At 55.8% G+C, this 17422-nt stretch overlaps 2 protein-coding genes across 16 annotated transcripts in view; both read right to left on the bottom strand.

Annotated features, from left to right (window-relative positions):
* The window catches only part of TCF3 (transcription factor 3), an 80815-nt gene extending 69716 nt beyond the window's left edge, over positions 1–11099 (bottom strand). For 5 of the 14 annotated variants that reach the window (XM_064469446.1, XM_064469448.1, XM_064469447.1 and 2 more), the window contains exons 1-3: positions 10874–11098; positions 8500–8601; positions 1399–1471 (exon numbers count right to left, since the gene is read on the bottom strand). In XM_064469446.1, the coding sequence (XP_064325516.1) occupies positions 1399–1471; positions 8500–8574 (148 nt within the window). In that variant the 5' untranslated portion in view covers positions 8575–8601; positions 10874–11098. Of the gene's footprint in view, positions 1–1398; positions 1472–8499; positions 8602–10873 lie in introns of all 14 variants that reach the window. The other 9 variants (XM_064469450.1, XM_064469452.1, XM_064469451.1 and 6 more) reach the window with 2 other exon arrangements.
* MBD3 (methyl-CpG binding domain protein 3) overlaps positions 1–16091 on the bottom strand; it is a 126011-nt gene extending 109920 nt beyond the window's left edge. For both annotated transcript variants that reach the window (XM_064469458.1, XM_064469461.1), the window contains exon 1: positions 16087–16091. The gene's annotated coding sequence lies outside the window, so the exon portion shown is untranslated. The remainder of the gene's footprint in view (positions 1–16086) is intronic.
* Positions 16092–17422: the final 1331 nt, after the last annotated feature.

Here is a 17422-nt window from a genome sequence, read left to right as displayed (position 1 = left end):
AACCCAAAAGTTTTCTCCCCTCGAATTTCCTCCAGCGCCACTCAACAGCTTCCTTCCCTGGAAAAATGTTTGCTCAAAACCATCTTGACATGCAGCTAAACAGCCCAATCTGAGCAAATCAAATTTCCTTGGCCAAAAAGGGCAGGAGCAGGGCAGAGCTCACCCCTCCCACCCTGCTTCTGCAGGTCTCCCCAAGAGCTGCCCCACAGCACGCTGTGGCATCAAAGCCGCTATCCAGAAATCTCACCCTGGTCTCCCCGATGCCTCCTGATGTCAGGGCACAGCCATTCCATGTGGCCAGGAGTTTGCCTGGACAGCTTGAGTTGGCCCAAGGTAGAGAAGGTCAAGTTTTAACCATCCACAAAGCGTCAGCATGTTTCAGCAAGAAGGGCAAATTAACTGAACTTCCTACATACCAGGGGCTGCAGCGAGCCCTGCACACAGCAGCTTCCCCAGGCATCAAAAGCCTGGCACAGCACCACACCGTCCTCCTGGCCACAGAATTCTCCACCTGAGCCTCAAATTAACCAGCGCCGCATATCCCTATCAGACATCTAAAGCTAGGCGCCCTTCAGAGGGTCTATCACAGCCGATCGCCAGCCCACTCCTCCCCGCAGATGCCCTGCTCCCAAAGCCCCTTGACGTTGGCACCCCGGCCCCTCCTCGGCAGCCAGGCCAGCAGAGAGGTGGCCACTCAGTGCTTCTGGGGAGCGGGGCCAGCTCCTGGCTTCAGGGGCACTGTGGCAAGGCAGACTGGCAAGACTCTGCTCAATAGCACCCCAAAACAGCAGCAGGGTCCAGCTTGGAGGCTGGTGAAATGGCTCCAGCCACCCTTGCTGCCCGCCTCCCCGGGGGTGGCTGAGCTGCCTTGGAGGCATCTGGCCGGGAGTGCTTTGCAAAGGTCCCTTTGGGAATGCTGAGATCCCACCCAACAGCAGGGAGCTGCTGGAGGGACTGAACGGAGCAGACACCCAAACTGCACCAGTCTCCCTTTGGGCAGCTGAGCCCCAGGAATTCACCACCACCACCGTGCCTTCTCAGTGACATACAGCAGAAGTCTTCCAGGGTGTACGTCCGCAGACATGCGTTCGCCTAAGCAGCTTAAGAGAACAGCATCGACTGTCTGCTCTCAGGCTGCTTCAATTGGAACAGCAAGACAACAACCTTCAGCTCAGATAGTGACTTCTTAATTGGAGACAGATCAGCAAGAGCAGCTTTGACTGCCCAGAGACATGTGGAGCAACAAGAAAATCAGCCAGAGAAATAGTAGCAGACCACCAGAAAAAAATACATAACACAAAACTACAGAAACCTGTCCTTTTGGGTCTCTAGAAGCAAACACAAATTTATTGCAAGAAACATTACAGTGTTAAGAAAAAAAAATTAAGATGACAGTACCTGATCCTCCAAACTGAGTGCTCGCTAGGGTCGTGGGTCTGTTTTTTCCATTAGCCACTGGCAGGGGAAACATCTAGAAAAACAAGATGAGAGAGAAGGGAAGAGAAAAGAGATTTCAGTATGTTAGTTTTACTGTGCTGCTGCAAAGGGGGTCAAGATTGGGCAGGCGGGGGGGAGGAAAGGGGGAGGAGAAGCACTTTATTGATGCAAAAAACTTTCCTCTCCTCGTGTCCCTGCTACATAGATCAGCTGCAGGAGGGACAGGAGAGCAGCGCAGCTGTGTGCGAATATACACACACATTCCTACGTGCATAAACTTCTCCTGTGTACGCAGCGTGTCTGGTTCCTTAGGTGCAACTGAAACCCATCCAAGAAGCATCATTGCTGTGGTCAAAACCAACAGTTTCTTTCTTAACTTATTCACCAAGGCCCAGACGAGAGGAGGCCATGGAGAAAGGCTGACTCCATTCATAAAAAGCTAGCAGGAAAAGGACAGCACCCCACTGAGAGCACAGCACCCAGCAAAGCTCGTTTTATCCCTCAACACCCCAGCACCTGCAGTGGTCCAGGTCTCATCCCGCGTCTCCCGCACTCCCAGGTCCATCCCCAACAACGCTCAGTGCCTGGGGAGGACACAGGCCACCCGTGGGCAGAGATGACGAAGCCACGCTCTCCAGCGATACTTGATCTCAGTGCAGGAATCCTCTCATCAGCTCTCAGAGGGACGAACCCTCCAGCCTCAAGGAGCAGCTTCCACCCCTCGTCCTTTGGGGGCTTCAGCAGTGCCGTGAACTAACACAGCCCTGGGGTCCGGTGGGAGAAGCTGCGCCAGGGGCAAAGGTATTTAACTCACAATCAGAAACCTTAACGTATTGTACGGTATCAGTCACTGCGGCTACTTGTTTGCTATACTGCAGCTTCGGTATCACAGCTAATCTTCTCCTGCCAGGGAGCTTCCTCAAAAATACTGCATACCTCATCAGCCAACCTGTATAAATATTTTTAATATAAGTTAGGAGGCTTTCAGAAGCTGTTATTTAAAAATTTATATGCACCTGTGTGCAGCAGAAAACATTCTTCTCCACACAAGTGGCGCTCCAGCCAATAAAACAACTGGTGGGAAAACGCTTAGTGAATTAACATTTTAATATCCTTTTACTACTCAACTCAAGATACTTTCACCACCAAGTCATTTGAATTTTTATTATTTTTACCTTTGCAATGTCTCAGTAACTCAAAAGTTTGATGCTTTGAAGATTAAACAATGTAATGGCACAAGAGCCTACAGAAATGCAGCATTTCATGCCCTGACATAGCTGATGTCTGGCTGTGGTCAGAAACATTCCTTTGTACAAAACCATCTGCCCAGCTTTGTTTTTACAAATGCTGGGGAGGGGAAAAAAAAAAATAGAGAAAAAAAACCTCCACAGTTAAATGTGGTAGAGATGCAAACAGAGCAGTTAAAAAACCAACTGCCATTCAAAAAAAGCACACAAATTTGGGATCATATATATGTATGCATGCATGCATCATCTATATGTTTTATATATGTATTTAAATAAAGGTAAAAACAGCGTTTAAGTATGCAGCCCACGTGCGGACAACCATTCCCACCAGCAGCCAGCCTGCAGACACCTGCCTTCCTACGGCTTCACCCCCGGCCATAATCCTGCTACCCCCCCTACACCCTCCTCCAGAGCCGCTGGATGTATGCCGCTGGGGGGGCTCCTGCTGCAACCCCCCAGGTGAGGGCTGCCCACCCGGGGTGGTCCGGCAGCCCCACCATCAAATACGCCTTATTTCCTCAGGAAGTCAGGCTAGAAAACAAAAACAAACCCTGATGACACCAAAGACTTGCAGCCTACCTTCCTCTGCAATGCTACAGGTCTTTCCTGCCCCTCTCCCCTTGCAGGGCAGTGTTGTTTTCTGCAAAGATCTCCAAAATGATTAAAAATGGTATTTACGTGGCTGATCCCACCCAGCCTGTGCTCACTCCCTCCTAAGGTAGGGAAGAAGATTAAGTGGTTAGAAACCCCCCTTTCCAAGTGGCAAGAGGCAGTTCTGCATGTGCAAGCAAGGGGGGGGGATGGGATCCACGAATATAATGGTACTGAGCAGCAAAGAGCAACAAAAAAAAAAACCCAACACTAAAAAAACCACACTGCTGGCTGTTTTCCACAAGCATTTCTGCTTAATACTCACTGATGCTGAAAAACCCAAGGTTTGAACAGCAAACACGAGTGGAGAAAATGAACAGCCTTGTTCCATTGTGCAACAAGCGCTTTCTACTTCTGCAAAGGAAGTGGGGTGTCCCATCCTTGCCCCCCCAGCCCGGCACCACGCTCGGCAATCCCCAGCACGCCCCCACACCCGGCCCCACCGGGGGATGCCCTCCCCACCGCGAGAGGTATTTCAAGACTGATGCAACACCTTCCTGCTCCCCATGGCATTGGGGAGTCACAGGCCCCCTTCCACACTGAGGCAAGCGGGGATGCTAAAGCAGGGCGATGCTGGAGAGCTGGGGCAGGGAACCCCGGGTTACCCCTCACCTCAATACAGGCTCCAAAGACACTTATCACTTGCCGACTCCAGGAAGTGTTCTGGGTTTCTTTTTCTTGCTGCCAGCTTGTTTTTCCACCATGGTGTGGGCTGAAGCCAACCAGGTATGCTGCCTCGAGGAGCCCGGCACAAGTCATACATGAAGTGCCAGCTGCCTTCGCTGACGAATGTCACTCATAGGCAAAGTTCACCCACCCACTGCAAATTTCCTTTCTGCTTTTAAATACTGCTTTAAAAATAAACGGGGGGGGGGGGGGGGGGGGGGGAAGAGATGAACCAGAGCTGGCACATACCGGAGGGAGCCAGGCATGGAGGACAGACCTGGGCACGAGCAGCTGAGAAACTGTAATTGGGTCATTACTTGGCCTTTGTTGGATTCGAATAATGTAGATTTAAATGGTTATATAAAATCCCCCATCTTAAGTCGCTGCATTTGGTTTCTCAGCTCCTATCTCCAAGTCTCCCTGACAGCTGACAACAACTTCTGCCTACCCTCGTAGCTCAATTTCCACCCCTCCCAAAGAATTTATTCTCCCTCTGTTTCTCCCAGGTTAAGAGGTGCAAATCTGGCTCACACCCACCGCCAGGGAGGTTACAGCTAAGGGACCTCACGCGCTCAACAGAGACCACCTGAGCAAGAACGGGAATTTGCCAGATACAAGTAACAATATCCAGCAGCATTTCATTTATTGTGTACTTCTACCACTGCACCAGTGTTTTCAAATTAAATTGCTGTTTTCACTTCTTCCGCTCTTCCACCTCATGAACCCCAGGCTGAGCCAACCTCAGGCCTGAACTCAAAACCTGAAATCTATTTTGCAGCATGGAAAGTATCCAGCTGTTAATTCAGGGAGAAGAGGGAATTCGACTCAATAAACATTGCCAGCAGGATATTTTATACGTGTTCATTTAAGTCAGACCTTCCTGACTACAGCCCCAAGCGTCCACTGTGGCATAAAGTCAAACTTTATGACTGCTTCACTCTGAAGAAAAGTGAGAGTTTTATCATGGAAATGCAGGCACTACACCTTGGCCGGAGCAGGGTGCAGGGCATGGCTTCGGCATTCTCCAGCATGTCAGAAGCGGCAAGGGCAGAAGGAGCTTGTTTGAGCCCTGCTTGCTGGCAACAGTTTGGCTTTCACCCCCAGTTCGATGGCTGGAGCCAGGAGGGCTGGCACACAGTGAGAATGGAGAAATCAGACAGCACGTCCTATGTGACTGCTCAAGCCCCTGCCCACCCTGCAACATCTCATCGAGCTAGAAACCCACCCTGACAACTAGCATCCCCGCAGCATATGGTTAATACTCTGCTAATAATCATGGCTGTTAACAGCATTTCACTTCTGCCAGAGACCTAGGCTGGCACGCAGCCACCTGCCTCTATCTAGCTTGGCAGGCGCGCTCTGCGGCACAGACAGGCCCCCAACCCCATCTGCACACCTGCCTGGGCTGCTCGGTCCTGGCTCCTGCCGTGCCGTGGGGTGCCCCTGCCCTCTGAGCACCCCAGCTGGGCTGGGATACCCGCCCACACCCTCCCACAACGCACCAACGCTGGCAGCACGGCACGGCGGGATAACCACAGCGAGTCCTCATGGCCAAGCATCTCCTGACAGCGCAGACCGAGGGCAGAGCTCCTGTCGAACACAGCCCGTGCCTGTCAGGCCAAGCTGCAAAGCCTGGCAACCACAGTCCAAAAGACAACACACCAAAACCCAAGCCTAATAAATAGGTTAAGCCTTGAATCTATGGGCAGGATGCTTTCTCGAAAGCTCTCCTCCAGATTTGCAAGCCCGTCCTGGACTACTGCCAGGGAGTGGTGGTGAAAGAAAGCTTGCAAATTACCTGTACTTTGGGGCAATTATAGGAGGCAATTTGTTCGGAGGTAGAGGTAAGCACGCCGCCGCGCACAGCCCAAAGCGGCAATCAGGCTGCACAGCTGGGTGTTTGGCTCCAGCTCGCTCAGATGCACATTACAGATTCTTTCGATTTTCGCCCTTATTGGCAAATTACACTGGCAGAAAGCTTTGGGCAAGCACTTTGCCACTCAATAACTACCGGATGTATTTATTTATTAAATAAGGCACAAGTCTTTCTTTTCAGGGCTCTAAGCCCCGTTTGCAGCATCTTGTACAACCCTGCCATTTACTGACCCCACAAACTCACATCTGACCACACAACCCCGCTAGGGATGGACCTTCCCATTCACCCGCTGCGCAGCAAAACACAGCAGAGCTGGACCACAGGCTACTGGGGTTGAACACATTTTCCCTAGAAAAACAGGAATTGAAATACTGATCTGAAGCAAATGCTTCCAGCTGCTCTGAATCTCTCTCTAGTCTTCCCACCCATGTCCTCTCCTGGAAAAGATTAGCAAATCGATGCCCCACTCCCCCTTATATATTCGAAGGAAAAATATAAATATACTTAAAGAGGGAGCTTTGTGGTCAAAAAGCCTGCAACCCAACAACACAGGGAGAGCAACCCTCAGAGCAGCCCCCTCAACAGACCCACACCAGGCACAACAAGCTCGCAATGCCAGGGTGAAGACCCTCTACCAGAGAGGAAGCTTTCTGTTTTAGCTACTCATACTTCAGGAGAGATGTTAATATTCCCTTTATGCAAACTCAGGAGAAGGATGCGCATGTGCGGAGATGAGGGTTTGTGAAACAGATCTGGCTCAAATCCAGACTGCATTGGAGCCCATCAGCCAACTTATCCTGGAGGGAATGTCTTTGAATCGTTTGCTGGCAAATGACATTTGCAGGCCCTGATCCTGCAAGCAGCCACCCCCGGTGCCACTGCGGAACACAAAAGCCTTACAGGAACACAGAACGACTTCTGGTCATGGCCGGGTTTACACCAGTGTAAGAGCGTTGGAACTGAACCCAAATCCAACCGTTAGGTGTAGATTAATCTCCAAGGACAGAAATGTCCATGTACAGAGGGAACAGGTCAGGACCCCTCCAGAGAACGCAGCTCCGAGCATGCAAATGAGGATGGTTCGCTCAATTTGAAAATTAGGCCTTGGGTTTTGAGAAAAAGCAAAGTGAGAGCCAGTGCAGTTCAGAATGTGACACTCTCCAGCGCGGGAGGCTGAAGACTCCAGGGCTCCTGCCAACCCCCCAGGACCTCTGAGATGAGAGAGGGACAAATAACCACGCACTGCTCTCCCACAAGCCCTGAACGTATTCCTGTTTTTAAACGCGTACCATCGCTGCGGTCCCCCTACCAACTGTGAAACATGCTGCCATAAAAATACATTGCTGGTAATTTAATGGAACCAGCCTCCCAACAGGACCATGAAACTGGGAGAACTGAGTCTCTCCTCCTGCAGGAAGATTGCTCTTTGGGGGAGCGAGAGACCTCACCACTGACCCCGCTATGGCACAGAGCCCTGTCTGGGCAAGTACAAGCCCCAGCTGTAGGAGTTTTATTTCCCATTGCTAAACCTCAGCGCTCAGGTGCAGAAAAGCAGCAGAGTCGCCATACTTCCCACAGGTGTAACAGGTACCAGGACAGCAGGTGCCCCAAGTTCTGCCACCACTTTTCTCCCCCTTTACTCCCTTCAAGAAAATCAGCCCAGCAGAGCCACGGGCTGGGTGACCCCACACAGCCCAGAGCCACAGTAGCGACACTCATGGTTATTCCTCCTCAAGGAGCTGTTGTTTTTTCTATCTTAACAGCACATTTGCTTATCTAAAAAGCAATACACACGCTCTGAGTGCCATGAGAGTGCAGCACACAACAGAAGAACCCAACAGAAAGTTATTTTCTTTTGAACATGAGCTCTCCCCTTCACAAGTCACCTGCCAATGACAGCCAGCGTGGCAAGCGCACAGCCTGCACTGCACAGCGCGTCACCGACCCTGGACAGCAGCACAGATGGACGTGCCAGGGACTAACCCTCTCTCTGCTACAACTAGAGGGGACTTCTCCCTCTGAGCTGCACACAACACCCTTCTGGGGGAACTCTTACGTCCTGTTTCTTTGCAAATAAACAGCTCCTAAATGCAGCTAAAGGTTTCCAGGGTACAGGAGAGCAGAGCGTGGGGAACACAAGCGTCCAACTCCTGCAAAAATAACGCGCTGGAGAGCTTGGACAAGCTTCAAACTGTGACAAAATAACCTGTAGGAGCAAAAGTTTAATAGTCTGGATCTGGGGAGAGGAGAAAAGCCTGATTAATTGGCTACTGAAGTTACATCTTTGCACGGCTTCAGAAACAGCCACCCGGGCCATTTCACAGTGAACATTTAAACAGAGAACACACAACTCTGCTACATTTCCCCAGAATTTCCCATCAAAACAAAAACCCAACCCACCTCTCTGTGCTCCCTACAAGGAAACAATACATGGGGAAGGGGCTTTGCTTTAACTTTAAAATAAACAAGCTGCAGGCACATGTGCATGCACACAAACATGGCACATCTGAAACCCATCACGTCCAATTTACAGGCTCACATTTCCTCCCTTCTGCAGCTCCAAAACACTGCACACAGGCAAAGCCCTGGGGCCTTTAAAGCCCCCCAGCCACGCTCGCTTACCATACTGAAGTCCAGCAGGTCACTGAGCTCTTTGTCTGTCCCAACTGCAGCCATTCTCTGCTGCTGCTGATTCATACTCCCACAGACTCAACAGTGGCAGTCCTAGAGAAAGTGAGGGAGAGGGGAAAGAGATATTTTAATGACTAGAACAAACTACCCACCCCAGTGATGAATATTTTAAAAAGACAGAGAGAAAGGGGCAAGAAAAGAAAAATCCTTTGCGCGTCTCCAGCATCCAAATCCTCTGCCGAGAACACAGTCGGAGTCCTCATGTAGCACCCAGAGGCAGAAACAAGTAGTCTATTGACCAGGCACACTTGTATGTTAGTCTTTTGCTGCCAATTCCACTAGTTCAGGCCAATTCTGTTCCTGGTGTGTGGCAAATGGGGGGGGGGAAGGAAAAAATAGAGTCAACACATTTATCAAAGGATTCAGGCAAGTTATCACTCAGGTACTTGTCTGACTCGACTCACCCCCCTCTCATTCCCCCATGCTCACTCCCTGCGGGAGGCTCTCTTGTCCTTGCCTAGTTTTGTCTTAAAATAAAAAAACTTTTAAAAGGCGGGGGTCTGATCTTATGCCTCTTTCCATCAGGTCGCTGAGCACCTACAGCTGCTTTTTTTCAGGGGCTGAAATCTGGGGGTGCCCAGCCAGGCCATACCGGGTGAGAAGTGAACCTCTTGGATCTCAAAAGGGACTGAAAAAAAAAAATTTTGTTTTTGGAGAATTTTGCAAAAATAAAGCCCTCCAGGCAACCTTGCGAGATAGGTAAATACTATTCTTCCTAATTTTACAGATTTTTTTATTTTAAAGGGAGATTGAGCTTTTTGGCCAGCTCACTATGATGGAAAAATATTTCTTTGGGAGGGAGGAAGAGAGGCCTGGGATGACAGAAAAGATTCCTTTTTTAGTTTGGTTTTGGGTTTTTTTTTTTTTTAGGAACTCATTCATGGTTACAAAGGGCAACTGGCCAATAAATTTAACTCATTAATTATAAGGGGTTTTTTTAAAAAAAAGAAAACTCCATGCAATCCAAAGCGTTTGTAGGCTGTGCCGGCTCAGCCACCACATTTCAATGAAGTTTTATTTCAAACATGTAAAAACCCTTCGCCACTATTAAAAAAAAAAAAAAAAACAGCCAAGGGATTTTTTTTCTTTAAGTGTCATCAATGCATCTGGGCAGGATTTTTAAAGCAACTTTACCAACCCGGTGCCGTCGGGGGAGGGGGGGAAGCTTGTCCCGTCAGACCCCGGAGGAACCCCCCGTGCCCCCGGGGAAGGGGTAACAGACGCACCACTTAAGCAGCCCCCCCAAACCCCACATCCACCGGCGGCGACCGGCAGCTCTCGCCAAGCCCGCGGGCAGCTTGGACAATACACTCAATTCAGGATGGGATTTTGGTTTTTTTTATATATATGTATATGCCCCCACCTCCCACTTGCACCCCCCCAGCCCCCGGGAAGCCGGCGCCCGGCCCCGGGAAAGGCTTTACCCGGCCCGGCCCCACAAAGGCCAAACACAGTGCGGCCGGAGGCCCCGCCGGTGCGGGCTAACGCGCAGCAGATGGCCGCCCTGCCCTGCCCCGGCCCAGCAGCACCCCCTCGCCCGGACAAAGGCTCGGCTCCTCCGTCTCACTCAACTCCAGGCGCGGCCTGTGCAGTCCCGGCTGCTCCGGGACAGGCGCGGGCCCAGCTAGGCCGGCCCGGGCCTCGCTCGCCCCGTGCCAGGCCGGGGGTCCCGCCGTGGGGGGCGGGGTAGGAGCGGGCTGCTCCCACACACACCGCATAGAGGGGGGGCGGCGGGGCTCACTGCCCTCCCCCCGCGTCCTCCGTGCCGTGGGGCGGGGGTCGCTGAGGCAGGGGGACGGAGCGGGGCCCTCCCTGCCGTGGGGGGAGCCCCCCACGCCGCAGGGTCGGCCGAAGGAGCCCCTTCCCGTTAGGTCCTCAATTTTGGCAGCGCCCCGAGCCGGAGCCGTGCCCGGGCAGGGATCCCGGGGAGGAGCGGGTGGTGCCTGGCTCAAGTCCACAGCAAGACGGGGGTCCGGCCCCCTTCCCCCCCCCAGCGGGGATGGGGGACCCTTCCCCCTTCCAGATACCCCCGCACACGTGGGGACCCCCCTAACGCACCCCCCCCCTCCGCTGCCCGCCCCCCCTTCCCCGCGCCCCAGCAAACTTCGCTGAGAACCGGCGGCACCGGGGACAACAGAGCCGAGCCGAGCCGAGCCCCGTCCTGTCCCACCGCAGGGAAGGAAGGAGGGGGCCGGCACCCCAAGCCTCGCAGCGGCTGCGCGAGGGGTACGGGCTGGACCGGGACCTCCAGCACCGGGGAAAACTCGTGCATATTTTATAATTTTATTTGGTTTTTTATTTTTACCTGTTCCGGGGCAGGCGCGCACCCCCCGTGCGTGCGCGGGGTAGGGGAAACGCATGAAGGTCCCGCGGGGCGGGGCGCGGCGGGCTGGGGCCGCGGCGCCCAGGGCCGGCGGGCGGCGGCTATTGTTCTCGCGCCGCCGGCGGATACAATGTAACGAAGCGGCGCGATCGCCCCGCCCCTCAGCCCCGGGTCCTGACGCTGCTGCTGACACTGCTGCTGCTGCGCCCACCGGCCCCGCTGCTCCGCATGGTCCCCCCGCGGTGGCGGCGGCGCCCCCCTCTTCCCGTACCCACCCCCCGCCTCCCCGCCCCGCCCCCGCGCCTCCGGGGTGCCTCCCCCTCCCCCTCCCTGCCGTATCCCTCCGCCTCCCGCACGGGCAGCAGGTGATGACGGGAGCACCGCCCACACACACACACGCGCACGCACACACGCACCCCGTGCTGCCGTGGGGGCAATGGGGGCGGCGCCTCTCGCGGCCCCGGAGGCAGCGCGGGAGGGGGGGGCGCCTCCGCTCCGCCTCCCCCCGCAACGGGGAACTATGTTTTCTGGCGGAGGAGGACGAGAGGACCGTGACGACATGAAAGCTTCCGAAGATGGACTGATAAAGCCTCGGGGCGCCGTCCAACAGGAGGGAGCCGCAGCTCCGAGTGGCAGACGGCGCAGCCAATCAGAGTGCGCCATGCCCCGGTTTCCCCCCCGCCGCCGTATACGGAGCGCGGGGGGGCGAGGCGGGGCGTGGTGGGAGCTGGGGGCGGGGCGTGGTGGGAGCTGAGGGGCGGGGCGTGGTGGGAGCTGAGGGGCGGGGCGTGGTGGGAGCTGAGGGGCGGGGCGTGGTGGGAGCTGGGGGCGGGGCGTGGTGGGAGCTGGGGGCGGGGCGTGGTGGGAGCTGGGGGCGGGGGCCGGTGGTTCACGTTGCCGCCCGCGGCTTTGCGGTGGGGTCGGGCGAGCGGGGCCGCCCCGGGGAGGGTTTCGGGGTGGAGGTCCTGCCGCGGAGCCGTGGCGATACGGGACCCCCGTCCGGCAGCAGCCACCGCCTCTCGCTTAGGCATTCCCTCGGCTCTCTGCCGCGGGGCATCTTCGCCCGGGGCAGCCCTATGCGTGGGGCTGGAGGGGCCCGGCGGGCAGCCTCCGCCGGCCCGGGGACGTCGGGTGCCCCACCGCGGAGCAGCACCACTGCCCTCGGGCCGGGCCCGCCAGCGTGGGGTCACGGGAGCATGGTGAGGCCTGCCCGCACTCCTGCCTGTGCTACCCACAATCCTGTCCACGCTCCTGCCTGCGCTGCCCACACTCCTGCCCGTGCTGGCTGCACTCCTGGCCGCACTCCTGCCCGCCAGCAATCTCAGCCCATCCCCAGCAGCGCAGCGGACATTGTGATGTAAAGTCCATATTTTATATCCACATCTTTACATCTTCCCGCCTGGTTTAACTCCGCGGCTGGGTGCCGGCACTTAGAAGCCAGTCAGTGGGTGCTTTGTATCAAAGGTGCTGCCAGGCCGGCACCAGCACCCTGTGTAACATGCCGTGTGTCCGCCTGGGTCACCAGGGGTGAGGGAGGCTGCTGCCTGGCGGGATCTTTCCCCGGTGCCCAGGGAGTTCCCTGCCCCATGAGGGCTGCTCGCTTTTTAAAAGGCCACCTGGGGAGAAGGCAGGCAGGTTCGGGGGAGCGGGGGCTCTGCTTAGCCCGACGTCACTTCCCGCTCCGGTCACACCGCCGTGGTGAGCGCTTTACCCCCAGTTCAATCCAACCAGGCAGGTGCAAAAGCAGAGGCAGAAGCATGTGGCTGCTTCAGGTGCGGGCAGGGGGGTTACTGCATCTCATCAAGCCCCCACCGGCACCTAACGGAGGAATCGAGGAGGAGCTGGGCTACTGCCTGCCCTGGAGCGGTTGCTCTGCATGGCGAAGGCCACCTGTTCCGGCCCTGCCTAGTCGGCCTCAAAGCCATAGGTCAGCAGGGTTGTTTTGTTTTTGTTTTGCCTGACCCCCTTCTGCAGCTGGGGTCCTGGGCCAGCTGTCACCTGGACCTTCGGACCATTTGGCTTTTTTAAACCGGAAAGAATTGCCTGCATTTAAATGGGGTCAGTGACCAAAGTCATCTCCTGTCATCGGGGATGGATCTGCCCAGGGGTGAGAATGGCCCCCATCCCAATTCGGCAGGGATGGGGATGTATCTGGGCTGGCAGCGAGGTGCTGGTCGCAGTGGGGGTCCGAGGTGCATGAAGGGGGAACCGCCAGCCGCTGCGCTCGCATGCAGCCATCGGCGCCCCTCCAAGAGGAGCGTTCTCCCCTGGGAGGTAGGATTCAGCTGCCCCAGGCGCATCCCGCACAGATCCCACACGGTGGCCTGAGTGTTGCCTTGGGCCCTGCTGCTCCCCCGAAGGCAGCCAGCCCTGGACAAAGAGTCCAGCTGGGCAAACGCAGCCTGGACTCGGGGTGGAAAGGTGAGCAGAGCACGGACGGGGCTGGCCGTGGCGTGCGACTGCTTTTGGGAATCAGCATGGGGCTGAGCCCTGGGCTAACAAGATGGCAGAGGTACGACCCCCTGCCCACTCCCCCTGCTCCCAAAGGAAGGGGAGCGCTGCCTTGTGTGTGGCCACTCTAAAAGGAGACCATTCACCTTTTCTCCGTGCCCAATGGCCCCTCAGGCTGCTGTTGCCCCACAGCACCCTGAGCCTGGCTGCTCTCCCCCGCTGCGAGGCACAGGGCCAGCGCCTCCTGCTAGCATCGCTCCTCTTCCTCCTCTCCCCCTCTGCCTTCCGCTCTTGGGCATGACAAGGAAAAGATGAAACATTTCCCTAACACAATTATGTTCTAATTTTGCGCGTGTGGCCATAATTTCCCTGTCAACAATTGTAATTAAACCTCAGAGCCTAGCTATCCTGCCGCTGGTGGCTGTGCAAAGATGGAGAGCGGGCAGGAGTCAGCATGAGCCTTGCCAGCTTTCCCTGGGCATCCGCTGCCAGGACACGGTGGGGTGAGAGCAGTGGGGAGGTTTTCTTGATCCGAGCTGTTCTGGTCACTGTGCGTCTTTGCATATGTTGAAAATAGAATTTGCCTTTGAAGGCTCCTCTTTCCTGGTGGCAGCGTCATAGCGAGAAGCATGTCCCCAGGCCTGCCCGTGGGGAACTGGGGAGGCTTAAAATTCCACCGGCATTGTGGTTTTTTTTTCTTGAAGCTGAGAAATTCCCCCTTCCAGTTCACGGCGCGGCCCCCTCAGTTTCCTATTTCAAGCTATTTTGGCGTAGGGCAGGAGGAAGCAGAAGGGATGGGGGGGACACGCAAAGGGGTACCACAGGGACGCCATGCAGATGCCTCCACCTAGGACACTGGAGGAGCTCCAGTGACATTCCCTGCCTGGAGATGCGCTGGAGCCTGCGGGCTCAGGAGCAAACTTGACATCCCCTGAGCGCCTCATGATGTGAGATACAGGCCGCCCCCAGCCCCTCACCCCTGCGTAACGGCATAAAACACAGCAGCGTTGCGTGGGCAACACCTCAAGTTCTTCTTATTTCCATCCCCCGAACCTTTGGGGTGGGGATAGCAGTTTTCATCATCTTCACAACTGTTAGTGCTAGTAACATACAGCTAATAAGTAAATGGAGCTGAGATTGTATCATAGTCCTACAACACCAAGAGCTGTGGCTTAAATAAAAGTTTCACAATGACTCTTGCAATACTCAGAGCTGGCAATGCCAGGGGAAAAAACCATTGCGTAGCAGAGGCTCCAGGGCAGGTGCTGGCCGAAGGAGGGCTCGGAGACCTTCCCCCATGGGCAGGTTACCCCCTGGGGCTCAGCTCCTGACTGAGCCTCGCTGGGAAGAGAAGAGCCCATTCATGCAATGCTCCCTCTTTGGAGGAACAGCGGCTGCTGTTGCAAAAGCATTTGCAACCTTTGAGAAGGGCTTTGCAGCCCTGGAAGCCTGTGGTGAACCCAGCAGTGCTGGCGGGGCCAGAGCAGCCCAGCCACTCTCCAGTCATCCAGCACAGACCCCTGGCAAAGAGCCTCCAGCTCTACCCACGCTGAGTTTGCCATCATCCCACCAGCTCCTGTGGAAGTGGGTCCCTTGGTTGCTGCATATAATGCAGCCGATGTCCCTGAGCTTTGATTCCGGGGCTGCTGGCTGTCCCCTTCCCAGCGTCCCTTCCCATCCCCTGGCTGTGAGCCCCAGCAGCTCCAGGCCCGGGTCCCTGCAGCGTGGTACCTGCTGGCTGTAACACAGGGCAGGGCACTGACAGCCCTGGAAAGCGCAGGTGGATCAATAGTTCTGCAGGAATCAAACAAATCCCACTGGAGCCAAACGCAGGTTCCTCAATTGCCTCCCCCCAGTGCAACGCTGTGTTTGCAGCGCTGTGTTGGGAGAAACAAAAAGCAATAAAATGTCAATAAGCAACAGTGCTGCCAGCAGCTGGAGGGGGTGGTGGAGTGGCGGTGCCCTTGCCAGCCTGCACAGCGCCAGCTTTTCTGTTTCCCACTCTGGGGATTTCCCCACGTCAAAAGTTTTCCAGAGAAACAACATGCCTCCATAGCCCTTGACTGAGGTCCAGGGGCTCCAGCCACCTCTGGAGCTCCAGCCATGACGAACTCCCTGCCCTGGGTCTTGCTCCCCACATGCAAAGCGGAGCTGTTGTGGCGGCCGGCCACAGGTGTGCAGCTCCCAGTGCAGCCACCTCCTCCTTGCTGCTGAGGCCTGGGCAGTTTGTTACATGCAATAAGGCAGAAAGCAGATGGAGGCCACGAGCTCCAACAGCCGGCAGAGCCACGCACCGTCTCTGCAAGAAGACGAGCAGTTGCTCTGGTCGAGTCTTTATCTGAGGCCCCGGTCTCCATGCCTCAGTTTCCCCTCCATAAGATGGTGGCAGGGACAAACCCTGCCCACGTGGGACCCTCAGTGATCTTCGCAGGTGCTATTGGGGATACAGCAGCCTGCACCAGTGTCCCTGGGCAGGGGAGCCCTGGACCTTGCAGCAGAAACCTGCCCGAGGCAGAGGGGCTGTCATGTGTCCTGGCCTCATCCCCAGAGCCAAAAACCACCTCAGCCATTTAATTTCTCGCCAAGGAGGTACAGGACCCATTGCTGGCTGCAGGGAAAGGGCTGCTGGCGCAGAAGAAAAGACTGAAGGATGAAGTGGGATGGATGGAGACTTGCTCAAATGCGACTTTGGGGAAGGTTGTTCTGCCTCTGAGTCCCCACCCTGGCCTGTCACTGTCCCCACGTCCCTCCTGGCAGTTCAGGAGGGTCTGGGAAAGTCTTGCTGTGGTCCTTGGCCAGGAGAGTCTGGGAGTGCTGGGCTGGTCCAGCCCAAGTATTGCGGCAATGTCGGGGGAGGCTCCAACCCAGGTGGGAGCTGTGGGACGGCGGCTGCTGTCGCTTCCCTTGGAGCCTCCCACCCACCCCCTACAAAACTGAAAATGAATGAAAGTTCAGGTCTGTGCTGGGCAAAAAAACAGGCTTAAAAAAAAAGATACTGGATCAAAATCCCCATTTCCCTGCAATTTCCTTTGAGCAGAGCTGTTTTTCCAGGGTGTGAGGTGATTCCCAGGGTACAGCGCTGCTTGCTGGGACCTGCCCCCTGTTTGGGACCCAGACTCTTGCCCCATCTATTACTGGCTGGGGACACTGCATGACAGCCACCCGCACCGCGAGGGATCTGGTGTCTGGCGCAGAGGAGATGGATGGGCCGGGACCACCCAGCAAGGCCAGTGGCTGCAGAAAGTCCCTGCACGAAGCCCCCCTGCCCCTAAAAATCAGGGCAGCCCGAGGAGGTCCCCTCAGCATGGGGGACAGCAAGGGGCAGGACCAGGCAAACATCTCCCACCTGGAGCTGGGGTCTGGCGGTGCCATCCTGCCCCCTGGGCTCCCACTTCATTCCAGTTTCAGGGAGGTAAAACAGACTGGGAGGTGCGGAGCATTGCTCATCACTGCCACCATGGAGGATGCTCCTGCAGGTGCCCATCCCCGGAGCCACCGAGACATGGGCCAGCACGTGGCCGGGCTTGGGCCACCTTGCCAGGAGCCCCAGGGTGAGGGAGGCGGTGGGAGCTTTGGGCTTCGTGCTGGATCCTGGTGACTTTAAGGAGCAAGTTGGAGTTCATATTTGCATTTAGTCACAGTGTGAGTCAGACATTCCAGCCCCGGCTGCCGAAATGCCTCAGCTCTGACTTCTGATTTCCCACTGCAACCTCGGGGTTTTTTTTTTTCTTCTCTCTCTCCCCCCCCCCCTTTTCCCTTTCTCCTCTTTTTCTTCCCTTTCTTACCTGTCCTTTCCGGCCAGCCCCGTTCCGAAGGCAGGTCAGGCTCCCACAGGACTGGAGTCAGCTCTGGGCATGGGACAGTCATGATGTTGTGGGGGGACGGGGCAGAGGGACTGCTGTGGGCATCCTGGAGAGTTTATTTTTCCCTTTAGCAGTTGGGAGCCAAGGGGGATTAAACCCCACCAGACAGTCCAGCCATGGAGGGGGTTGAGCGAGGGAGCCCCCCACATCCTTCCTGCAATGGTGAGGGGAGCGTGGGGGTGGCAGGATCCCTACTGAAGCCACCGGCAGCTTTTGG

This window comes from Phalacrocorax carbo, chromosome 19, assembly GCF_963921805.1.
Source record: "Phalacrocorax carbo chromosome 19, bPhaCar2.1, whole genome shotgun sequence".
NCBI classification, from domain to species: Eukaryota; Metazoa; Chordata; class Aves; order Suliformes; family Phalacrocoracidae; genus Phalacrocorax; species Phalacrocorax carbo.
This window is presented reverse-complemented; position numbering and strand designations above follow the sequence as displayed.